Source organism: Hippoglossus stenolepis, chromosome 22 (assembly GCF_022539355.2).
Source record: "Hippoglossus stenolepis isolate QCI-W04-F060 chromosome 22, HSTE1.2, whole genome shotgun sequence".
Lineage (NCBI taxonomy): Eukaryota > Metazoa > Chordata > Actinopteri > Pleuronectiformes > Pleuronectidae > Hippoglossus > Hippoglossus stenolepis.
This window is the reverse complement of record NC_061504.1, coordinates 9,956,349-9,976,771: the sequence shown is the minus strand read 5'-3', so window position 1 is coordinate 9,976,771 and position 20,423 is coordinate 9,956,349. Positions and strand designations below refer to the sequence as shown.

At 41.9% G+C, this 20,423-nt stretch overlaps 1 protein-coding gene across 6 annotated transcripts in view; it reads right to left on the bottom strand.

The window, feature by feature from the left end:
• Nucleotides 1-4,870: 4,870 nt before the first annotated feature.
• atxn7l1 (ataxin 7-like 1) overlaps nucleotides 4,871-20,423 on the bottom strand; it is a 29,757-nt gene continuing 14,204 nt past the window's right edge. For 4 of the 6 annotated variants that reach the window (XM_035147212.2, XM_047338526.1, XM_047338527.1 and 1 more), the window contains 9 exons: nucleotides 20,069-20,267; nucleotides 19,505-19,935; nucleotides 17,511-17,593; nucleotides 15,641-15,846; nucleotides 13,992-14,205; nucleotides 13,064-13,185; nucleotides 11,406-11,921; nucleotides 10,601-10,850; nucleotides 4,871-9,872 (listed from right to left, as the gene is read on the bottom strand). In XM_035147212.2, coding sequence (XP_035003103.2) covers nucleotides 9,855-9,872; nucleotides 10,601-10,850; nucleotides 11,406-11,921; nucleotides 13,064-13,185; nucleotides 13,992-14,205; nucleotides 15,641-15,846; nucleotides 17,511-17,593; nucleotides 19,505-19,935; nucleotides 20,069-20,267 — 2,039 coding nt within the window. In that variant the 3' untranslated portion in view covers nucleotides 4,871-9,854. The remainder of the gene's footprint in view (nucleotides 9,873-10,600; nucleotides 10,851-11,405; nucleotides 11,922-13,063; nucleotides 13,186-13,991; nucleotides 14,206-15,640; nucleotides 15,847-17,510; nucleotides 17,594-19,504; nucleotides 19,936-20,068; nucleotides 20,268-20,423) is intronic. The other 2 variants (XR_007032334.1, XR_007032335.1) reach the window with 2 other exon arrangements.

Below are 20,423 nucleotides of genomic sequence, written 5' to 3'. Positions count from 1 at the left end.
CTGCAGTGAGAGCAGCCGAGTGCCCTGAAGTGCAAAATGTCAGAGTTTGCCTGAAGAGTATAGTTAAGAAAAGTTAAGCTTAAGCGGAGCTGCTGTCCTGCTTTATCCAGCACAGGATGAAATCTTCATTTGTGAACAAACTGTTGAGCTACACCTGTTGTGACGCATCCTTCGGCAACTTCTTGAGCTATTCATCAAGAAATGTCTTATTTAGCCACCGGGTTAGGCAACATTCTATAGTTATCACATGTGTGTAAAACAACTCAAAAATGCTCTACACAAACTACAAAATTCTTAAAACATCAAATCAAGAAAAACACTCAACTGGCTCAATGCAAAGTGGCTATAAAGTGCAGTTGTCGGGGGGGAATTTATAATCCCTGCCAGCTCCTTCCTTTAAACTCACGAGAGCCCCCAACAAAAGGTGGCCACCACTATCGCCTTTACACAATTAACTAAAGCACCAGCATTATTCCATTATCATAAGAATGCTGTTTGCAATGGGGGGAGAAACTCCTCGGCATTCATGGCCGCGGCCCGAATGGAGCCGAGAGCTTTTATCTTCTCGGTTACATGCAGGCTGCGTTTATCGCGGCGCACAGTGACATGTTTGGACACTTTTTTCTGTTGGCAAATCATTTGTTTACGCTGGTCATTTTAAAAAGGCTGTTTATGATTGCAGCATGCGGGGGCTACAAGTGGCGCTTGAATGGAGGGAGCGGTGAAGATGGGAGTTAAACTGGATTCCAGTGAGATGAAAAGACAAACAGTGTCGAGATTAGTCTGATAAAATCTGTCTTTCCTCCAATTAGATTTGTCAATAAAGGGAAATATTATGACTGATAAATGTGGAACAATATGAAAATCCCTAAATATTCACTTTAATCTGATTTCTTAAAAATCAAATGTAAAATTGACATCTTTCATGAAATATTTGACTTTTTCTTGACCAAAGTCGGCCTCCTTCCATCTCCACATCAGTGGTAACTGCACTAATTATGAATTCAGAGGACGACCTGTGCAGTAATGGTTCATCCTCAGCAGGAGCGTCTGAATAAATAATACATTAAATAACAGGAGTTCCTTACTTCTGAGGTTATTTGTTCTGCATTGAACTTCTTCCCGAGTGCTGCTGCTGATCTAATATGCGGATGGTGAGATTTTGGCCTTGTGTTGAGCGGTAGCTTGGCCACAAGGTGTCAATGTTGTGGGGGATATATTTCACTCGTCTGTGTCGTTTCACTCCATTCTTGAAAAAGCCCAGAGGGGAGAGCGGTGGGTAGGAAACTTCCTGCTGGGATGTCCTGCTCAAATAAATCTAATTGGACATATAGTGATTTGTGTGGAGAGCGGTAATAGATGGTAATGGACATGTGACTGCAGCCATTGCTTCCGCGCTTTCAGTTTACAGACCTTACACGCAAGGTTTCAGCCAAGAGAGTGTGTGCTTCCTATCATGACCTAATCATAATGCATTTTAATTAAACTCATAATAATCATCTTTTTTAATTGTTTATACTCAGCCCCTTAAATGCCCTCAAATCTCTGCAGTAGTTTTCTTGAAAAACAGATTTATGAACACCCTCACATAGCGAGATATGCTCTTACAAAAATGCAAATCTTGATATTACACTGAGTCAGAACTATATCTACTGCGCTGCCCAACATAAAAGAGACAGAATACAATACACACAGTGTGTTTTGGGCTCAATCATTCATTTAAAAAAAAGAAAACCCTGTTGGCTTATATGAGCGAGATCTTAAGAGCGCTGAGCGGAACAGTGATCATGAAATAATAATGCGGCGGCTCATTTTGTGAAAGAACTCTGTCGAAGTCCAGGCTCCAATGCAAACATTGGAGTGAAGCACAGCATGTTTGTGCTTTCCTTCACTTTCAAGTTTTCATTAGCAATTTAACTCGTCCCTCTTCCTGGCGACTGAGATCCTGCTCCTTTGACCTGTGTCACCACCGAGAGATTTACCATGAAATACGACTTTATATTACTTTACAAATTTGAAGCCTTCCACAGACATTTTCCGCTCCAGATGAATTCTGGTGGTGTTTATAAATGTGGCTGTGCAAATGAATGGCACTTATAAATACTTTTTGAAGATGCCTTCGCTGGCAGTTGCTAAAATATAATCTTATGGGGCAACTGTGACAGTCCACGACAATGTCACATAAAAGTCCTTATTTCGCCAATATCAGGCATCACCGGGTCCCACTGCTAACAGCACAGCCGTTCCTCCTGTTGGCATTGGGTCACAGCAACAACAGGAAAACCACAAGTTTCCACCTCTTGCTTGTTGCCTCTGCCTCTCTTCAATTTGTAGGAGGTCTACGTCTGTGTACTCCGGCTCAAACAAGTATGTGCGACTCTTGAAGTCAAATGCTCAATCGACATTGTCCACATCAGAAAAGGATTTAGCCATAATAGTTTAACGAAAATCTCCAACTCTCTTTCAATCTCACTAACGTTTCCTCCTTTGTCCTCCTGCAATGACCCAAGTCTTACAAAGATTTCCGAGTGACAGAATCTCACTGAGTAAGACATTTATTGGGGGGAACAAAACACGAGTCGACATTTCATGGACTGTCGCAGTTGCCCCATAAGATTGCACTGTAGCCACATTTCTTTTTTATTTCTTTATCTCTTTATTTTTGGCTCAGTCTCTTGTTACCACTCTCTGGTGGTCAACAGTCACATTTGACTCAGTCTTGAGGACAAATTAGCCGTTCTCCACAGCGTTGACTAAGAGCGTTCGCAAAGGGACAAACAGAAGACAATCCTCAGTCATTGCTGTTGGCAAATCCGTCCATTAGCTATAGCGCTTCTCCTTCGAGGATCGCAGGGACTGCAGGAGCCAATCCCAGCTGACACTGGGTGAGATGTGGGGAACACCATTATCCTCAGATGTTATCATCTTATTTTCTTAATCTGCTTGCTCTGTGGTTCATGTTAAATGTTACAGATCTTCCCCCTTTCGTTGCTTAAAATGTAAAAATGATCAAGGTGGCCCAACCTAAAAACTTGAATTCAAATGCAACTTTAAAGACATGAGTAAACTCAACATCATGATAAACTTTGTTTCAACTCACAAAGTTAAGTTAAATAAATATACATCCATTCATGAAAACCTTTTCTCTTGTCAAAGAAACACAATTTCACACCAATTCAACTCACATTGTCAAGTTAGGATAACTAACTATAGTCACACCACTTGCCTTTTCAAGTTAACTCATGTTTTTAACTCAGTCCGCAATTTTACTACATTTTTTAAATTAAGTAAACTTACGATTAAAATTTGTATCCCTTCTCTTGAATAATGATTGCAGGTTAACCAGTTTCTTTAAACATCACGCTGACTAAACTCAGACTCATTTGTTCCAACATTCATTTGAAAAATTGCAACAATCATCTCCTTCGTTCATTTTGTCAGTGTTTGTCTTCTGAAAGCTTGTAGTTATGAATCAACTGTGAGCTCCACCACAAGACTCATATTTCATTTTGAGGTTTTTGATCTAGAAAAGATGCAGCAATGATTAGCAGGATACCAAACTGATGAAGTGCATTTGTAGAAGAGTGGAAAAGCTTTAGCTAAATCTGTAAATTAAGATTAACAGAAGGAATAATGTTTGGACCATACAGTTGCTGTTGGTATCATAAAAAAAATCTATTTTAACCTTTCTTTTTCCTTGTAAAAAATAATTTAGCAGGTAATGAAAATGAAAAGCAGAGGAGAACGTGAATGTTTGGTGCTGGGTGAATGTCAGATGACCACCTGCGATGTCCTTTCTCAGGCTGAGTGGGAGGTTGATCGAGTGATGAAGTATCTGTAGCTGTTTTCCACTGTAATAACAACATAAAATCAGTGCGATAAAGAGTGAAGGGCCATAAATGTCACAGCAGAACAGACTCTCGACTCCCATTTTATGTGACACAGTACACGAGATCAGTGTAGAGAGACAAGCTGGTCTGTGTGGAACTGGTACAATGAAAAAAATATCAATCGCCTAAGGGGAATTCTCTCACCGTCACACATGGAGGTCAAATGTCAGGTTCCACTAGGAATAGAACTGGGATTCAACGTCATGCTGCAAGATGTTGAATATTTACCAGGAAAGGCCTCTGAACATTTGCTATGTGATTAAAATGTTTTTCTAAATAAAAACTACATTTTCTGTTGATAAAGGATGGAATGAAAATTAGTTTTGCTCTTATAACAAGCATCAAGAGGGGGTCCCGAAAGATCACTTATTCTGCACTTCATTACGTGCCCCACAAAATGTGTTTTTATGAATTTATTTCCTTCCTCGCAGGTGATTTGACTTCAGGGCTGAAGAGTGAAGACAGCGTAACTGTTGGCGTTAACCTGGCGGCTCATCCTGCTGTGGAGAGGAAGCTTCAGAGGCACAATCCAAGATCCTTCCTGGAAGATCAATAGAGGCCGTAACAATTAATGAAGAGTGTGGTTCGTAAATTGTCTTTTAGATTGTCTGATTATCGGATTATCGGATTGTGTTCCTATCCGCCTCCGAATTTCCTGAAAATATAACTTGAGCGCACACCTGAGGCCCAACAGTCTCCTTAAACTCAATCGAGCTGCCCCAAATCGTACACTCATAGATATCAGTTCCCTAAATATGCCTGATTTTTCATAAAGATCTTTGCCTTAATTCTTGAGAAATTTACAGAAATGTTGAAAAACACCATCTCGCAATGTTAAAGGAAGAGAAAAAAAGAATTCCTGGATCTGCTCCCTGAATCCAATCTGATCCTAAAGTTAATGCGTCCTTCCTCCTTCCACTAAGTTTCAATAAAATCCATTTAGTGTTTTTTATGAGATCCTGCTAACAGCCAAACGGCAATGAAAACATAACCTCCTTCATGTTTTAATTCAGTACCATTTCCTGTACATATTGTCCATAAAGCTTGAAATCGAAAAATCTGATAATGATGGTGCTACATGAAAAACTAGAATGGCACTCAGGGGAGCACATACCTCCGCCAAGGCCCAATAGTCCACTTACATTCAAGCAAGCTGCAGACTCTCACAAATATCAGTTCTCCAAATATGCCTGATTTTCATCATTGAGATCCATGAAACTGGTGAAAATATTTTTTAAAAAGAGAAAAATTATTCCTTGGTCCGCCCTCAGGTTCTTTCTTGGCCGTCGTCACATTCTTGCACCAAGTTTTGTGGAAATCCATTCGGTAATGTTTAGGTAATCCTGATGACAAACAAACAGACAGGGGTAAAAACATAACCTCCTCGGCGGAGGTAACCAAGATATCACTTAAGTTCAAATCAAAGGGAGGCAATCTATCAAGTGTAAATTGACATGTACCAAATGACCTGCTGGTGGCGCTGTATCAAAGGTCGGGGGATCACCAAAGCATTAGGGTTCATCCTCTGGGCACCATGAATACCTGCACATAATCATATACAAATCCATCCAATAGGTGCAGAGATTTCACAAGAAAACCCCAGTGGGATGACCGCTGGTAGTCGGATTGATCCTCTTCATCCAGTCGCTGCTGATATTTCAATCTGGAGCAAAGTGGTGGACCCGACCGACATCGCCTTCATCGGAACCTGGCTGCTACGAGAAAAAACTCAAAACAAAAGTCGGCACAAGCATCAAATCTCAGAACTATTCTCAGACTTTTGCCTTGAAGCAAACAGGACTCAGCACAGTTCAGTTTTCAATAATGAATGTACCAGTTTCAGATGAATCAGAAAAAAATTTAAGCATAGAAATGTGTGAAAAAGTAACAAAATATGAACACTGACAATCATGAAGGCTCTTTTTCTTTCTCTACTCCAGCAGTACAAAAATATCACGTCACACCGCAAATGATGAGCTGCTTCGACAATCGCAAGTTGCAATAATGACAAGAAAAATATACAAAACAAACAATCAGCAGTGGGATTTTTCTTTCAAATTAAAAAAGCTGCATCTTTGATTTACAAATAACAAAGCATCCACTTCAAATCATTTAATAAAAGCTTGGATATAAGACCTTTTTTTTTTTTTACAGCAATTGTTAAATTGTTTTGATGGGATTTTTTTTTTCTGATCCAACTGCACTGAGACTGAATAACCCCCCCAAAATAATAAAAAAGCATTTTAACATTCACCACAATTTGGATCAGATACAAAAACAATAAACATTGGTTGGTTTCGGGGCCAACTCATCGAGAATAAACTGTTCATCTTCTTTCACTGTAGTTGCCAGAAACACTTTAAAAAATATATATAGATTCTTTTCATATATATCTCAAATATTTATATAAATAGAGGTTGTTTAAAGATCTGGGCTTTATAACAAAGTGCAAAAAAAAAAAAGGAAGTAAAAGGGAAGGTTTATAAAAGACCTGTTAACACCTCCATAGAATTCAACAGCAAAGGAAATATACAACTGAAATAAACATCCAGGAGCTTCATTTTGAATTTTAGCTGCAACAAAGTGTAACTTCTCATTTCCGTTACCATCATCGCTAAGACACGGCGGCATTTCCCAAAAACATCTTAGCACAGAGATTATCATCGTCATCTTTGATCTGTAGATACTCCTGATAAGAATATACTGAGCTGGAAAATCAATGATTTTTGTAGCTGGTAAAGCAACATGAACCGTTTATACACTAGTGTATCTGTTGGTCTTTTATCGTAAGTTAGTCGACTTAAACACGTGTGAGCACGGCAGGTGGTAACAGGCTTCAGAACAGAGAGGAAAGTGAAAACAATACATGTTATTTTAGGCATGTTAATTATACGCCGTGAGTACCCAGATAAACCATGTGTATCTACAAAGAAAAAGACCAAAGAGCCGGTATCGCTGAACTGCTCTAGGAACTGCTAGTCCTTCGAAGATAAAAGACCATTAAAAAGTATTGTTCTGAAATTTGGAAGAAAGATGAGAAAACAGGAATGTGGGGCCCTTAATGTTAAAAATACTTACAACTGCCTGGTTTTGCAAATTTTTTAAATTTGCGTACATCAGGTGCACATTGTGTTCTGGGATGTATCCATTAGAAATAAGAAGAAGTAGTTGTGTAGAAGCATAGAAGACGTGTCCACTGACATTTTGGACCATCATATCTACATCACAGGACGTGAGGAACCAAAGATGATTAAGTCTTGAATGAAATTGAAAACGCATTCTGTCACTAACTTTGGGAAATGGGACTCTCGGACTATTCGTCATCTGGTGCAGCCACATTTCACATTTATAGATGGTTGCATATAAATAAATTGTCTTAACATTCTTTAGTCAGCTTGAAAGAGCTAAATAGGCGTAAATATCCTGATCTGGACGTCGGGACCAAGCACGACTTTGTGCTTCGGGGACTTTCTGTTCTAAGGATGGAGATTTTGTGACGTTGGCCATGTTTTCTGTATAAATTCTGACTTCCATTATGGTCGGTATCACTAAACTGAGCTTCATTCTTAACCTGTGAAATAAATAATCAACCATATACGACCACCTGTTATCATGGGACTAAAATACTTTGGTCTTGCTACGACTGTCTCCACGATTCAATCTGCTGACCAACACTTTGTCCCAACCTACATACTAATTCCACATAGGTTTTAAGTATATGGTGTAAAAGTGAGCATAGATTAGACTAGGTTAAAAACAGAGTGTTGTGAAAATGTAAAGCACATCGGATGGAGGAGGGTTTCCACAGCAGCAATAATGTAAATAAATTGCAGGCAGTGACGAAACTGCTCCAGTAAAAAATTAGAAAAACTCAGTATTTAATCTTTGGAGAAACTATTTTGTCTGTTAGTATATAACACATAATATTTGGATTTCTTGCAAACTAACAGCAATCACAGTGCATTATAATGTTTAGGAAGCAATGTGTACTGTATACAATTAGTATGGAGTTGGGACACGGCAGATGAAGTGTGGATGAGATCTACACGAGTGGAGATTGAATCCAGATTGTTCTTGTCAGACAACATGATAGTAGTTAGTAGAATTTGCCTGAATTAAATAGTTCGAAGTTTGACCCCATGACTATATAAAAAGATGGACGACATGAATCGCCCCCTGGTGGCTGGCTTGAGCATACGTCATAAATCCTTCCTCATGCAAGTAGACAGGGCCGTGGGCCAAACTAGAAATTCAAAGAACACATCAAATAATTTGTTTCAAAGATGGTTTCTATTATTTTAGATAGTTTTTGTCATACTGATGTATGAAAGGTTAAATATGTTGGTGATGATACTATAAAAACCGGGCGAAACGTAATGATTGACAGCTAAGACTGACGAGCGTGTGTATCGGCAGAACCTTAATACAGCGCAGACTCTGGCTCCAAAGGCACAAGATGGCAGCGTCCATGTCCAGGATATTTTGGCTTCATTTCTGGATAAAGGGAGGAGGAGGAGACCTGACGTCCATCTTTATACACAGTACAATCTATTTGACTGACCAACAAAGCTACAAGGAAATGAGATGAATTGAAGCCACAGTTAAAGCTCATATCCGGCCGTGTGCGATATCGATTAGGATCAATTTCAGAACTTGCTAATTCTTTGAAGGTTTTGAGAAACCAGACCAATTTAAATATCATTAAACACAGAACAAGAGGGGAAATACTCCCTCTTTTAGCTCATATTTAGTAAAAGGGGACAATTATTAATAAATACAAAAATAACAGATATGTACACATTTTCAACAATATGAACGATCATAATACTTTCAACATTTCTTCAAAAATGCCATAGAAATAATTTTTTTGCTTAAAATATCTCTGTAGCTCAAACCTCAACGGTCAGTTAGAAAACAGACATTTAGGTACATAAATTATCATACAAAAAACCCCAACAAAAACAAATATCCAACACCGTGGTAATAATTCCTTTTTTTGGTGCAAGTCCTGACACACAGACAGGAGTTTGTGTTTCTTGCAACATTTAAAGTAGAACTGAGAATAAAAAGAAAAACAACAAATTAAATGTCTTCCTATGTTGAAATTACAATGCTTGGTTGGTAACGCAGATGGGGTTTTTTGTTTTCTTCCATTGTGCGAACAGGTCCTGGTGTGGCACTGCTGGGGACTGCTCTGGAGTCAGCGAAGAGGGAAGCGGGGGCAGTTAAGTGCACTTTGAACTCGGGCATGCTGGGATGGATAGGGAACGAGGGAGGCACAAAGTTAAAAGGTTGAAAGATGAAGAAAGATGGAGAGAAAGATGAGAAGGAAAAGGTAGAACCCGATTGAAACGGCTGCCTTCTCCTCCAATTTTTGGAAAAGACGGAGGAAAGGGTGAAGGGGGGGAGGCAGGTGGCGTAGCTGAAGTCAGAGTCCTACAGTCGACGTGTCACTAGGTCCTTCAACCATTTAACTCCTCAAAACAATCACACACCTCTTTCCTTGTCCGCTGACTGAACACAGCAACCGGGAACATGATCACAACAACCAGAAAATGAAGTCTGATCGTTTTTTAAAAAAAAATGCTTTCCCAAAGATTGTACAGTGGTGCTAAGATTAACAATGCCGTTAAAACGCTGTGAGGCAAATTCCCTTTTCAGAGGAAAACGTTTTTTGGATTCCACTGTCTTGTTCTGAAAATACCACGACCACAGTGATGTGCGGCAGCTGTCCATCAAAAAAGATCCATAGTGAAAATGGAGAGTGGAAGTTATCTGCCAGACCGACCGTCGGCAAAAGATTCCAAAGTCCCGAACTGAACGGTCATTGGGTAAACAGGGTTGACATCGCCGAGAAGAAGCAGTCTGATCGGTGAGGTCAGTGGAAGAGTGGCGAGGTCAAAGGTCACTAACGGTGGTGGCCTCCACAGCTGCACAACATTCTGTCCGTGACACAGGTTCCTGTCAGTGATGTAACTTGGTCTGTAGACAGAGCAGGACAGAGATATATTAACTGTCATTTAGTGTAATTTAGAGTTAGCATTGCAGATGTGAGCGTGTTAGCATGCTGATGTTACCATTTAGCTTAATAACGTTATTTATAAAGCACCTTTCAAAACAGCCACTTCCCAAAGAGGACCAAAAAAAACAAGACAACAAAACATCAATATAATCATTAATAAAACATAATTTAAACTTACCTAAAAGTAATGGCCAAAGAAAAAGATTAAATAAAATATCTAATAGCTGAAAAACAATTACATAAAAGCCAAATGAATTACAGCAGTGCAGCTCATAGATTGTATATAAAGATGTCTTCATTTCCCCCCACGATCCAGAAATGAAGCTAAAATATCCCAGATACAAAAGCTGTCATCTTGCACATTTGGAGCCAGAGTCTGCACAGCAGCGATCAGGGGATGGAGAAAAAAAAAAAAAAAGAGAAAACTTTATTCGATGTGTGGTATATTCGATATTCCCATATCCCATCCATATCCCATCCACCAACATGGAGGAGGTGGGGTTCATCACCTATACAGCAGCCAGCCACCAGGTGGCGATCGAGACAATTTGGCTTCACTTTAGGGGAGCTGTGATGTCGTCCATCTTTATATACATATGATAGAGGTTTACTGAGCTGTTAGCATGGCTGCCTCTTGTACAAGTCTCGTCTTGATGATTCCGATTTGAATTGGATTCTTTCAGTCTACCTGTCTTGGAGATTCTGGCCCTGACGCCAGTATCCCACCGATGTCGTTTCCTTTCCCAAAGAGGCTCTCGACTCCGCCCGGCTTGCTCAGCTTGCTGGCCTTCCCTCTGTACGAGCTAGGACTTCTCCTCTTCCTCCCCTCTACTCCTCCAGCATAAGCCAGGGGTCCAGAGGGGGGGGCCGGGGTCTGATGAACCATGGAGGCGAGCTCCCCAGATGAGTAGGGTACACTGGTGGTGCCAACACTGTGACTAGAGAGAACCAGAAAAATGCAATTGATGACATGCAGAAAGCTCCACCTCAGCCTTCACTGTACACTAAGATATATTTAGGTGTGGATAAAATCCTCACAGCAGATTTTACTGTGCTGTATATTTCAGAGTGAAAGCCAAACACCTGTCATCGCAGCCTTTGCTCTGCTGGCACTGTCCTCGCCGTTTACACACTGCTGTACTTTTAATGAACCAACGCTCTCATCTGTTTCTCCGCATACTGCACGATGTCTTGTGCCGAACCCATGTTGTGTTGGTTTTAACCATGGTTACAATCAAAACTGATACAATTTAAATAGGCCTTTTATTTGAGTACATTGTATTCAAGCGTGTACTGCTGTGTATAATCGTGATTGGTGATCAGATTGTATTCAGTATCTTCTCAAGGGAAAAAAACTTTTTAAGCAGAAATCCTGTCACTCAATCCTCCATAGAAAGATGAACGTTTCAACTTGTCCAACAGGAATTTCTTTATGATCTTGCACAGATAAAATCGATTTGCTAGAGTCTAAAATTTAACAGGCCGTGACCCACCTGCTCTGCGAGTTGAGGCTCTGAGACCCGTCGGATTTTGATAGCCAGTCATCTCCGCTGCGCCAAAGCCCGCTCCCCCCGCGCCCGAGACCCCTTTTCCTGGCCGAGGAGGGAGCTGCCCCCCGTGAACCTTGCGATGTCGTATGGTGGCTGCTGCCATTCCTCTTGTGATTGTCCAAAGTCAAAATCAATGAAGAAGGAGATGAAAGGGAGGAGGAAAAGTACGAAGAGTTTTTTCTCTTCTTACATCCTGCAGCGGAGTCAGTGTCTGTGTCTTTGGATGGGCGACTGGTTTTGTGGGTGCCGTTACTGGCTTTACCCGGTGAAGAGACGGGGGCGTGGGCTTGTGCCACGGCCTCTCGGATGCTGACCACTCCGGCCGTGGTTGTGGACTGAGGGAAGGTGGCGGTGTAGGAGGGGGAGTCGGAGGGGGAGGTGACGGAGGAGGTCTGCTGGGACGTGACGGAGGAAGGACATGAGGAGGAGAGGAGGCTGTCAGCAGCCAGAGGCATCTTCCTGCAACACAAAGGAACATTTAAATCAATAAGTGTGTCACATCCACTGGACTATAATTTTCTGCTTGTATAAATTGAGGAATTTAGCATAGCAGCTTTAGCGCAGGCACTGAACTCATTTTTCTGAAATGTTCCAAAGGGGCTGTATGTGAGAACGAAAATGTCTGAGTGAGTTGCTGCAGACATAATTTCGGATATTTTACGAGGAGTTGGGAGGAAAAGTGAGAATACGGCCCAAATGATGAGATTTCCAACATGGGGGGAAACTGGAAGAAAAAGAATATCTCAGGATCATACATGAAGAAGACGCAGATAATGATATCAACTTGGAAAGGCAATGAGATTCAAGAGCTGTTGGTGATAGGCGCCGACGCTGGTGTTGATTTGCTGTAAACAAAAACATGTGATTCCCGCAGTAGAATTTACACGTCACGTCCTGCCTCCTGCATGTTCTACCAATGCGCCAGCCCTCGGCTGAATGTTCCGGACATTTTCCGCTTGTTGTGAACGCTTCTGACCACGACAATCTCCTGCTGTGTTCTTCACATGTGAAAGGCAAACTCCCGAAAATGCCCGGACCTAATTTTCCAGATATTTCAGTTCATGTCAGCAAACTGATTTTCTTGCACTTCTGCATCCAGGACTTTTTAACCTCTGTTGCTCCTTCCACAATTTTATCGTTATGATAAATAAATACTTTCCCAATCAATCTTCTCTTATTTTTTAATCCATACTTAGACATAGGCCCATTATCCTGTTCTCTTTTTGTATTTGTGATGTTCTCTCTGCTGCCTTTTAACCTTAAATAAGCTGGCTTCTTGTTTTACATGACATTAAAAAATAAAACTTCCCATCTATCCTGCAATCAATAGTTGTCTTTCCCCTCATAAAAAGACATCTCTTCTTCTTATTCTTACACCTGCTCATACTGACAGCAATTCTCATTCTCTCTCAAAGTGAGTTTACCCGTTTGATTAGCATTTCCGTGTGAACTCGAAAAAAACAGTAAGATATTCCCACACTTACTCCTGTGTATATAATCTAGAGATGCACTGAAACCTCATTATGTGCATTTACACATATTCTTTCAAATGAAACAGCTCTACCCCAGATCGCCCGGCGTGCACGTTTCTGGACACTCACCGCCACATCTGTGCGTTCAGGTGCTTCTCCACCATGCTCTGGAGCGCCAGCCTCATCCTGTCCCACCGCCTGTCGAACACGTAATGGCCCCGTCCCATGAGCCTGCTGCTGAATACGCAAAACTGCAGGGAGGAGGGGGCAAGAGTGGCAGGAAGTGGGAGGATGATTGAAAGAGAGAGAGAGAGCGAGAGAGAGAGGGGGAAGTAAGGTGAGTGGAGAGCAGAAAAAGGAGAAGAGAAGGAGGGATGTGAGATACAGGAAGTGATGGGCAGATGCAAGTGCGGTGGTGAGAGGTATCAAATGACAGAGGAGAAAAAAGAGATGAGGCAGAAAAAAATGTTGATTATTACAGATAGATATAGAAGATTATCTTCCACAGACAAGGTTCAAATCTTCTTTAGAACATCAGAAATGTAAAAAAAATAGGTCAAACGGGGCATTCCCTATAAGCTGAGATAATGACATCAAGATAAGGACCTTTTAACTGAAAACTTGCTGATACATAAATAGAACAGTGAGCAGCTAAAACATTTGATTTCATTGGTTAAGTGAAAATACAATGTGTAATATATGATTAAATAAATTATAAAATATATAACAAAATACTAAGCTTTAAACGTGATGGTTGACAGCTTTTTCTAAACGTTTGGACACAACCAACAAATATACGTTTTCTCTTGTGAAATCACTCCTTTAAAAAGGCACCATATAAATGAACTGATTGTGAAGCCAAGTGTTTGAGCTCTAACCCTTTTTGCAATAAAACACTGGATAAGAGCTACAGCTGCAGCAGAACACAAACATAAATAATTCCTTTGAACGGCATTTAAAAGCAGACCCTGCGGTTTAACAGTGAAAAAAATACTTTTTTTTTTACGCCCTGAGGTTATGGACAATGAAAATGTCTGTTAGTAGTTGTGGTGTGTACCCCTAAAGGCTGTGGGTGGTGATTGGAGTAGTGAAAGGCAGGTCTGTCAGCGTCCTCTGGAGTCTCGGCCTCTCCCTCGTCGCTGGAAAGGCGGCCACCGTCTCCCGCCGTCGCCACCCAGCTGAGAGGGGACAGCTCGGGGTTAGGGGCTGGGGCGGGCACCGGCGCTGGGGGCAGAGGGGTGGAAGTGTAGGTGGTGGAGCCGCCTGGAGCCCTGGAGTGGATATATTAGAAAGATAGATGGGTGAATAACAAAAAGAGAAGTGTTGGGAAAGGGGGTAAAGAGGAAGGAAATGAGCGAGCCAGAAAATCAAAGCAAGGGAGGGACAGAGGAAGACTGAACACGAGAAGAAGGGGAGGGAGGAGGAAGTGACAAGTGAAGACGAAGAGAGGGAAGGACAGATTCAAGGAGAGAAGGGAGATGAGCGTAAATAGAAGGGAAGTGAAAGAGGAAAAAGATTGATGGGATAGAGGACAGAGATAGGGGAAAGAAGGATGAATTAAAAGAAAAGCGTGAGAGAAGGAGAAGAAGAGAAAAGCGAGATTGAAGGGCAGAGTGGAGGGGAAAGAGAGAACGAAAGATAAAATGACAGAAAACTCTTTACAGATAAACAAGAGCTGGAGTCGTATCCGCTCCGAACACAGTCATCAGTGTCATTGTAAACGTTTGTCACAGCAACAAACAGCCCAAATAACTTCCTTTTTCAAACAGAGGAAATGAGTTTCTCATAACGCTGTGACACGGGCAGATCTGACATCCTCTTACTAGTGTTTCTCCTTCCTCATACTCTTGTTTACAGCTCCCCCTGGTGGAGAAAAACATGAACAGACCCTGCCTCCATCTCGGTCGTCCAGTGGTACCTTCTGGGAAATAAACTAACTTTCGTCCAGAAAATGTTGCTTTTCCTTATGAAAAGTGATTAAGCTTTAAAAAAAGCAACACAATCAAATGGAAAACTTTTCAGAAAAATTATGAAATGGTCGTATAGTGATTTGATTTTGTTTTTTAAATCACACCACCTAAATTAAATTCAGGCAGATGGTTTTTAAAGATATATACAACACTGCTATGACATTATTACTGTATTTAATGTCAGAATTAATTACACTTAAGGTGCTGTCCAGACCTTTGGACATTTTAGTTTGGTCTGAAACTAAAGATGTGGTCTGGATCACACTGAACCATGGTTCAGTTTGTTTGCAGTGTGAAAACACATTTTTGGATGGAATGGACTTTTGGACCAATTGCATTTTGGTAAAGTAAGTGAGTAAAGTTTATTTGTTTTGGCGCTTTTCAAAAACAAAACTCACAAAAATGCTTTACTGGGCCAAAGAATAAAACAAAATGGAGTTACACCATACAAATGTAGAAACAGAACAAACACACCCGAACAAAACAAAAAGAACACAGAGTCCAGTTAACGTTTAAACAGGTATGATTTTAACTCCTACTCTAATATATCTCTCTAATGTTTGCTGATTCTGTTTAATCATTAGAAAGTTAAAGATGTAGGTATAGTGCACTACACAACTTTGGTGCTATTGTCTAAAAAGCCCTGTCACCAAAAGTCTATGGCATTTCTTTGTTTCCATATACACATGTATCATAAATATGAATGTGTGTGCTTGTGTCGGCCTGTGGTTCCTACCTGGGTATGTGTGCATTCGCTAGTCGCAGCTTCAGCGTGGACAGCGGCCGTCCGTTCGGGCAGTGAGGCTTGCTGGGACTCTCCTGTGCTGCGTCTCTTTCTTTCTCCTTCTCCCCCTCCTTTGCTCGCCCCTTGTGTTCGGCCAGGAGGATGTCGAAGTTTTTCCTTCGGCCGGGGACGGCTCGGCGGTGGGTCAGGGAGTGAGTCTGAAACGAAAAAAACTGAAATTTCATGCCTCTGCTTCTGCTGGGGCTTGAATCGTGGCTCTGGATGATCACTGTGCCGTGCTGCTTTCACAAGTAAATATTGCCTGTGCGTGGTAAGCTTGTCTACCCTTCCAGCGACTTTGGAAGGTAACCAGCCATCAAACATTGGGTTTTTCCAAACATTGGGTTTTACAGAGAGTGTCTGAGGCTGCTGGAATCACATGTTGATCAGCAGGTAGTACGGTTTATGGAAAGAGAAATGCTTTTGAGGGCCGGGGGCTCTTTAAGATGCATCTTATATTGCAAGTGAGACCACATCTGCAAAGTAAAAACTGTGCTGATGTATCAGCACAGTTTTTTGCTCCTCAAGACTTAAGAGAGAGATTTAATCAAGGACTCAGCTGCTACTGTGAAACCACTGAGAAAACTTACACCGCACATCCGCCCTGTATGAGAGAATCATCAAAATCAGCTACTGATGGAGCATATGGATAAAGCGATGCATCCTCATATTTAAAAATAACTATTTCCAAAGTTTGATCAAAACTGAAACTACTAATACTTCAACCACTGAGCCTTTCAGTTTTTGTATTAATGTCTATTTGTATTTAACTGCGGTGTGAGACTGCTCAAATCCCTCAGCGACAGGTTGGACTTAACGGTCCAAACGTTTGTGATTTCTGTATTGTAGGATTTTGTCAGTTGCTGAAAATAGTAACATTATGAAAATGTAAACTAGAATTCATTAGAACTAGCATTCATTAGAGCGTATACATCTTCCAACACCCAACAGTTCGCTAATGAAACCACATTTAAATTGAATCCATGAATTAGTTCCTGGGATATTGGTCAAAATGTCAAAAAAATCCACCCCTTGGATTGAGTTCTTTATTGTTCCATTTTCCATTCTTCCACTTACAAGTTTTGTGAAACTCTGATAGCAGGGACTGTTAATTTTTATGGAGATAAAAAGCGGGTGAACAAAATCACAAATTTGCCTCAAACTGAATAATAAGGGTACATTTGCTCCACTTGCTGTATTGCTCAATCGTCCATGCCCTCAGTATAAAAGTTAAGACACCTCTTTACTGGCCGAGTCATTTAATGACCTTTGAGTCATTTCCTAAATCAGGGGCTTGAAATCCTGGTTGTCATCGCGACAACCAGTAAAAACAATAATAATTAAAACACACAATTACACAGAGTAGAGATGCACAAGTTATTCTCACCAACGACTCCCCAAAAAACATCCCCACACTCGTCGGATGCATCTTTAATTACTTAATAACCACTTTGAAGTGCTTAGTGAAGCTTACTGGAGGTAATTAAAGGGCAGTAAAATTGAGCAAGAAAGATGTTGTAGCCTCGTCCAACATCTATAATTGCCTCATCAAGGGAAATGCAGGCCCTGTGATGCTTCAGCCCGAACGGAGGAATATGTGTCACGTGCAGGAGACAGACAGGGAGGCGGACAGGGTCATGGCTGCAGTCGAGATGTTCGCGCGCCCTTTAATATTATTACTATCATAAACAAACAAAGCTGCTTTCCCGGCGAGACGGGCCTGAGGCAGGAAGCAGGAAGAAGGGTCGCAGACTATTATTGTCTCCACGGAGGCGGAGAGCGTGAATAATCTTGTACTTGTGTGTGCGTTGGTTTGTGTTACCTTGCAGGTGAGCGAGCGCGTGCAGGGCCGTTTCGTCTCCGGGTCCTGGACTCCACAGTGCTTGTTAGGATCAAACACTCTCCCTGTAAGACACACACACAGATTGCAAAGGGGAATATTAAGTTAATGCAACAGATGTCCACGAATATATTTTATGCTGCCATAATGAATATTTTTCAGACCAGAAATGGATCAAGGGGCTACATGTGGATGAAAGGTGTCTCCAGCAAGAGTTATCAGAGATGTTCCGATACAAATACCAGCATTGAAAATAACTCTGATGCTGCCTAAAATGCCACGTTGGGTATTGGTGAGAATACGAATATGTACCAATCCAATATGTCTGACAAGTACTGTTAGAGTAAACAAACATAATTTAATTTTGAATATAGGAGAAATCATGAATATATTGATTATTTTAACTTTATAGTACCTGCAAATAATTTCACATCCTGGGTCAAGTGATAAGTGTCAAATCTAATTTAAATCTTTCAAACCAATTGTCTAAGCAGTAATAAATGGCACACTTTGTTATTGCACTCAAACAAGTAAGACAACAGCAACCCCCAGTCAGCAGGTTATCTTTAACAGTGTTGCTGTCACAGGGCTGTAATCTTGCACTGGCCTTTGCTATAATCCCTGTAATCTTTCTGTGTTTGCAGTAAGAGACGACAGCTCCGACGGACACGGGTCGGCAGGCACACACATCAAACGAACGTGCTCTTAGATGTAGGGAGAAACTTATAGTGTCGCTGAAAAGTTCCCAAACAAGCTTTTGAATGGAAGTCAAGAAAGAGAGAGAGAGAAAAGACGGTTAGTGTGAGCACATTCTGGGTGGGGAGAGAGATGATGAGAAAGAAGAGAAAAGAAGAACATGATGGGTGAGAAACACGACCACGACGAGCGGCGAGAGACAGCCAGAAAAGGGAGGAGGAGACATCAGTGTGTGAAAGAAGAAAAAAAGAGAATCAGGACAGACTATGAGTGTGTGAGAGAGAGAGAGAAAGAGGAGGAGGTCGAGGCAGGAGGTGGAGAGTGAGAGGATGATCAAATAGAGAGAGACGCAGGAGGTGGGGAAAATCTCTCAAGAAGACGAGCAGCTTTTTGGCAGTGGGAGCTCGTGAATAAGAGGGTGTAAATCAGACGCTTTGAGTGCAGCGAGACGCGGCGCGAACGGCGAGACGAGGAGGGGAAGAAGAGGAAGAGCTGGATTGAGAGACATCCACACCCTGAGGCGCTCATCACAAATCTATGTAGCTTTATTCTTATGCATATTTCTAAAATCTCTTACTTCGAGATGACTCATCTTCCTACTAATTCCACAAACGTCTGTCTGCTGTTCATCTAATCAGCTTCACACGCCAAATTTAAGTATCAAATTTGTTGCTCTTTGGACTCACTAATGACAAGGAGCAATTCTGAAATAGCGCCGCAATATTAACACAGGCCATGAGAAGAGCCCACTCCAATCAGCAGCGCACTAGTTGATGTTTAATTTGGGTTTTGAGGTTAGAATGACACAGTAAACAGAGGACAGAGTGGAGAAAGGCCAGGAGAAGAGTAAGAGAATAAAGAAAACAAGAGAAAGAAAAACATCTAAAATTATAGCGAAGCATCTCTCTTAAAAACAAACTCACTTCACCACCCTCCTCTCTGCAGCCAAACATTAAGACTGGAGGCTCTCCAGGGATTATAGTGTGATGGTATACAAATAGTGTAATGTGTGAATTTGTGAAAGTGTGTGTATTTTTTGTGTATCAGGCTTATGAAAGGAATTTAAGTAGAAAAGGTAGAAACATCTTCACCTCTACTTGCACATTAATGTCAGTGGATTAAAACTTATATTTTAAAGTCCTGTGAGGGACCTGTAGGGTCAAGATCATTAAAACACAGACAGGAAAAAATGAATAAATTATTAAGTGTTGTCAGACTGCTCCCATTCCTAAGCAGCAGAGGATTGTGGGTGCATCTGGTCATAAATTCTCAGCACTAACCTGAAAGTCTTTTGTGCGACTTGGGGGGGGTCTTAGTCCCATTCTGGTGCTTCTTATCCAGCGGCGATGTTGATGATGATGATGCTAAGGCGACAGGTCGGTGAGAGAGCAAAGGTGACGGGGAGGGTTTTCGATCTGGCTGGGAGGGAGAGGGTGTAGACGACGGCCGCTTGTCCAGCGGCGAGCGTGCCGGACTGGGCCGCCGGTCCAGAGAGGATGGGGGCGTGGTGGAGCGTGGCATGGGCGGCCCGCTGGCGCCTCGACCATTCGTGAGCTTTTCACTGGAGCGCTGCGAGGCTGAGGGAGTGAGGGAGGAGGGTTTGAGGGAGGATGGAGAGTGGGAGGAGGAGGTGGCGAGGCGCACGTGTGAAGCCGAGTCGGCACGGCTGAGGCAGGGCATCTTCTCCAAGGTTACGACAGGAAGCGAGACACTGCAGAGAAGGGAAAAGAGAAGAAAAGAAGAGGAAGATGATGTAAAAAGGTCGGATGATTAAATTAACGCTTTGGGAGCAGAGTGAAGTATTTTATCACACCACATAAAAGGTTGTTTTTTTAAAACCCCACCATGTCTTGTTCCGTGCCCCCTTTGGTGGATAGACGGCAAGTGGCGCCTTGCTGAAGCGGGAGTGAGGGAAGTCTTTGGGGACCCTGAAGGGCAGCGTGTCTCCAGGACTGGGAGCCACAGCGGGGGCCACTGCCGGCGCTTTGGGCTTCATGGGGACCAGGGGGCTCCTGGAGGGGACAGGGGAGCTGTGGCGCTTCTCTGAAACAGGTAATGGAGACAAAGTTGTTTGAGGTCACACACACACACACACAGAAAAAAAACAGATCAAGACACTCAGATGCAAATAAAAATCCAGATCTAGTGAATTTAGATGTAGTTTCATGACAGGACTGTTGGGCCTTGGTAGAGTTACGG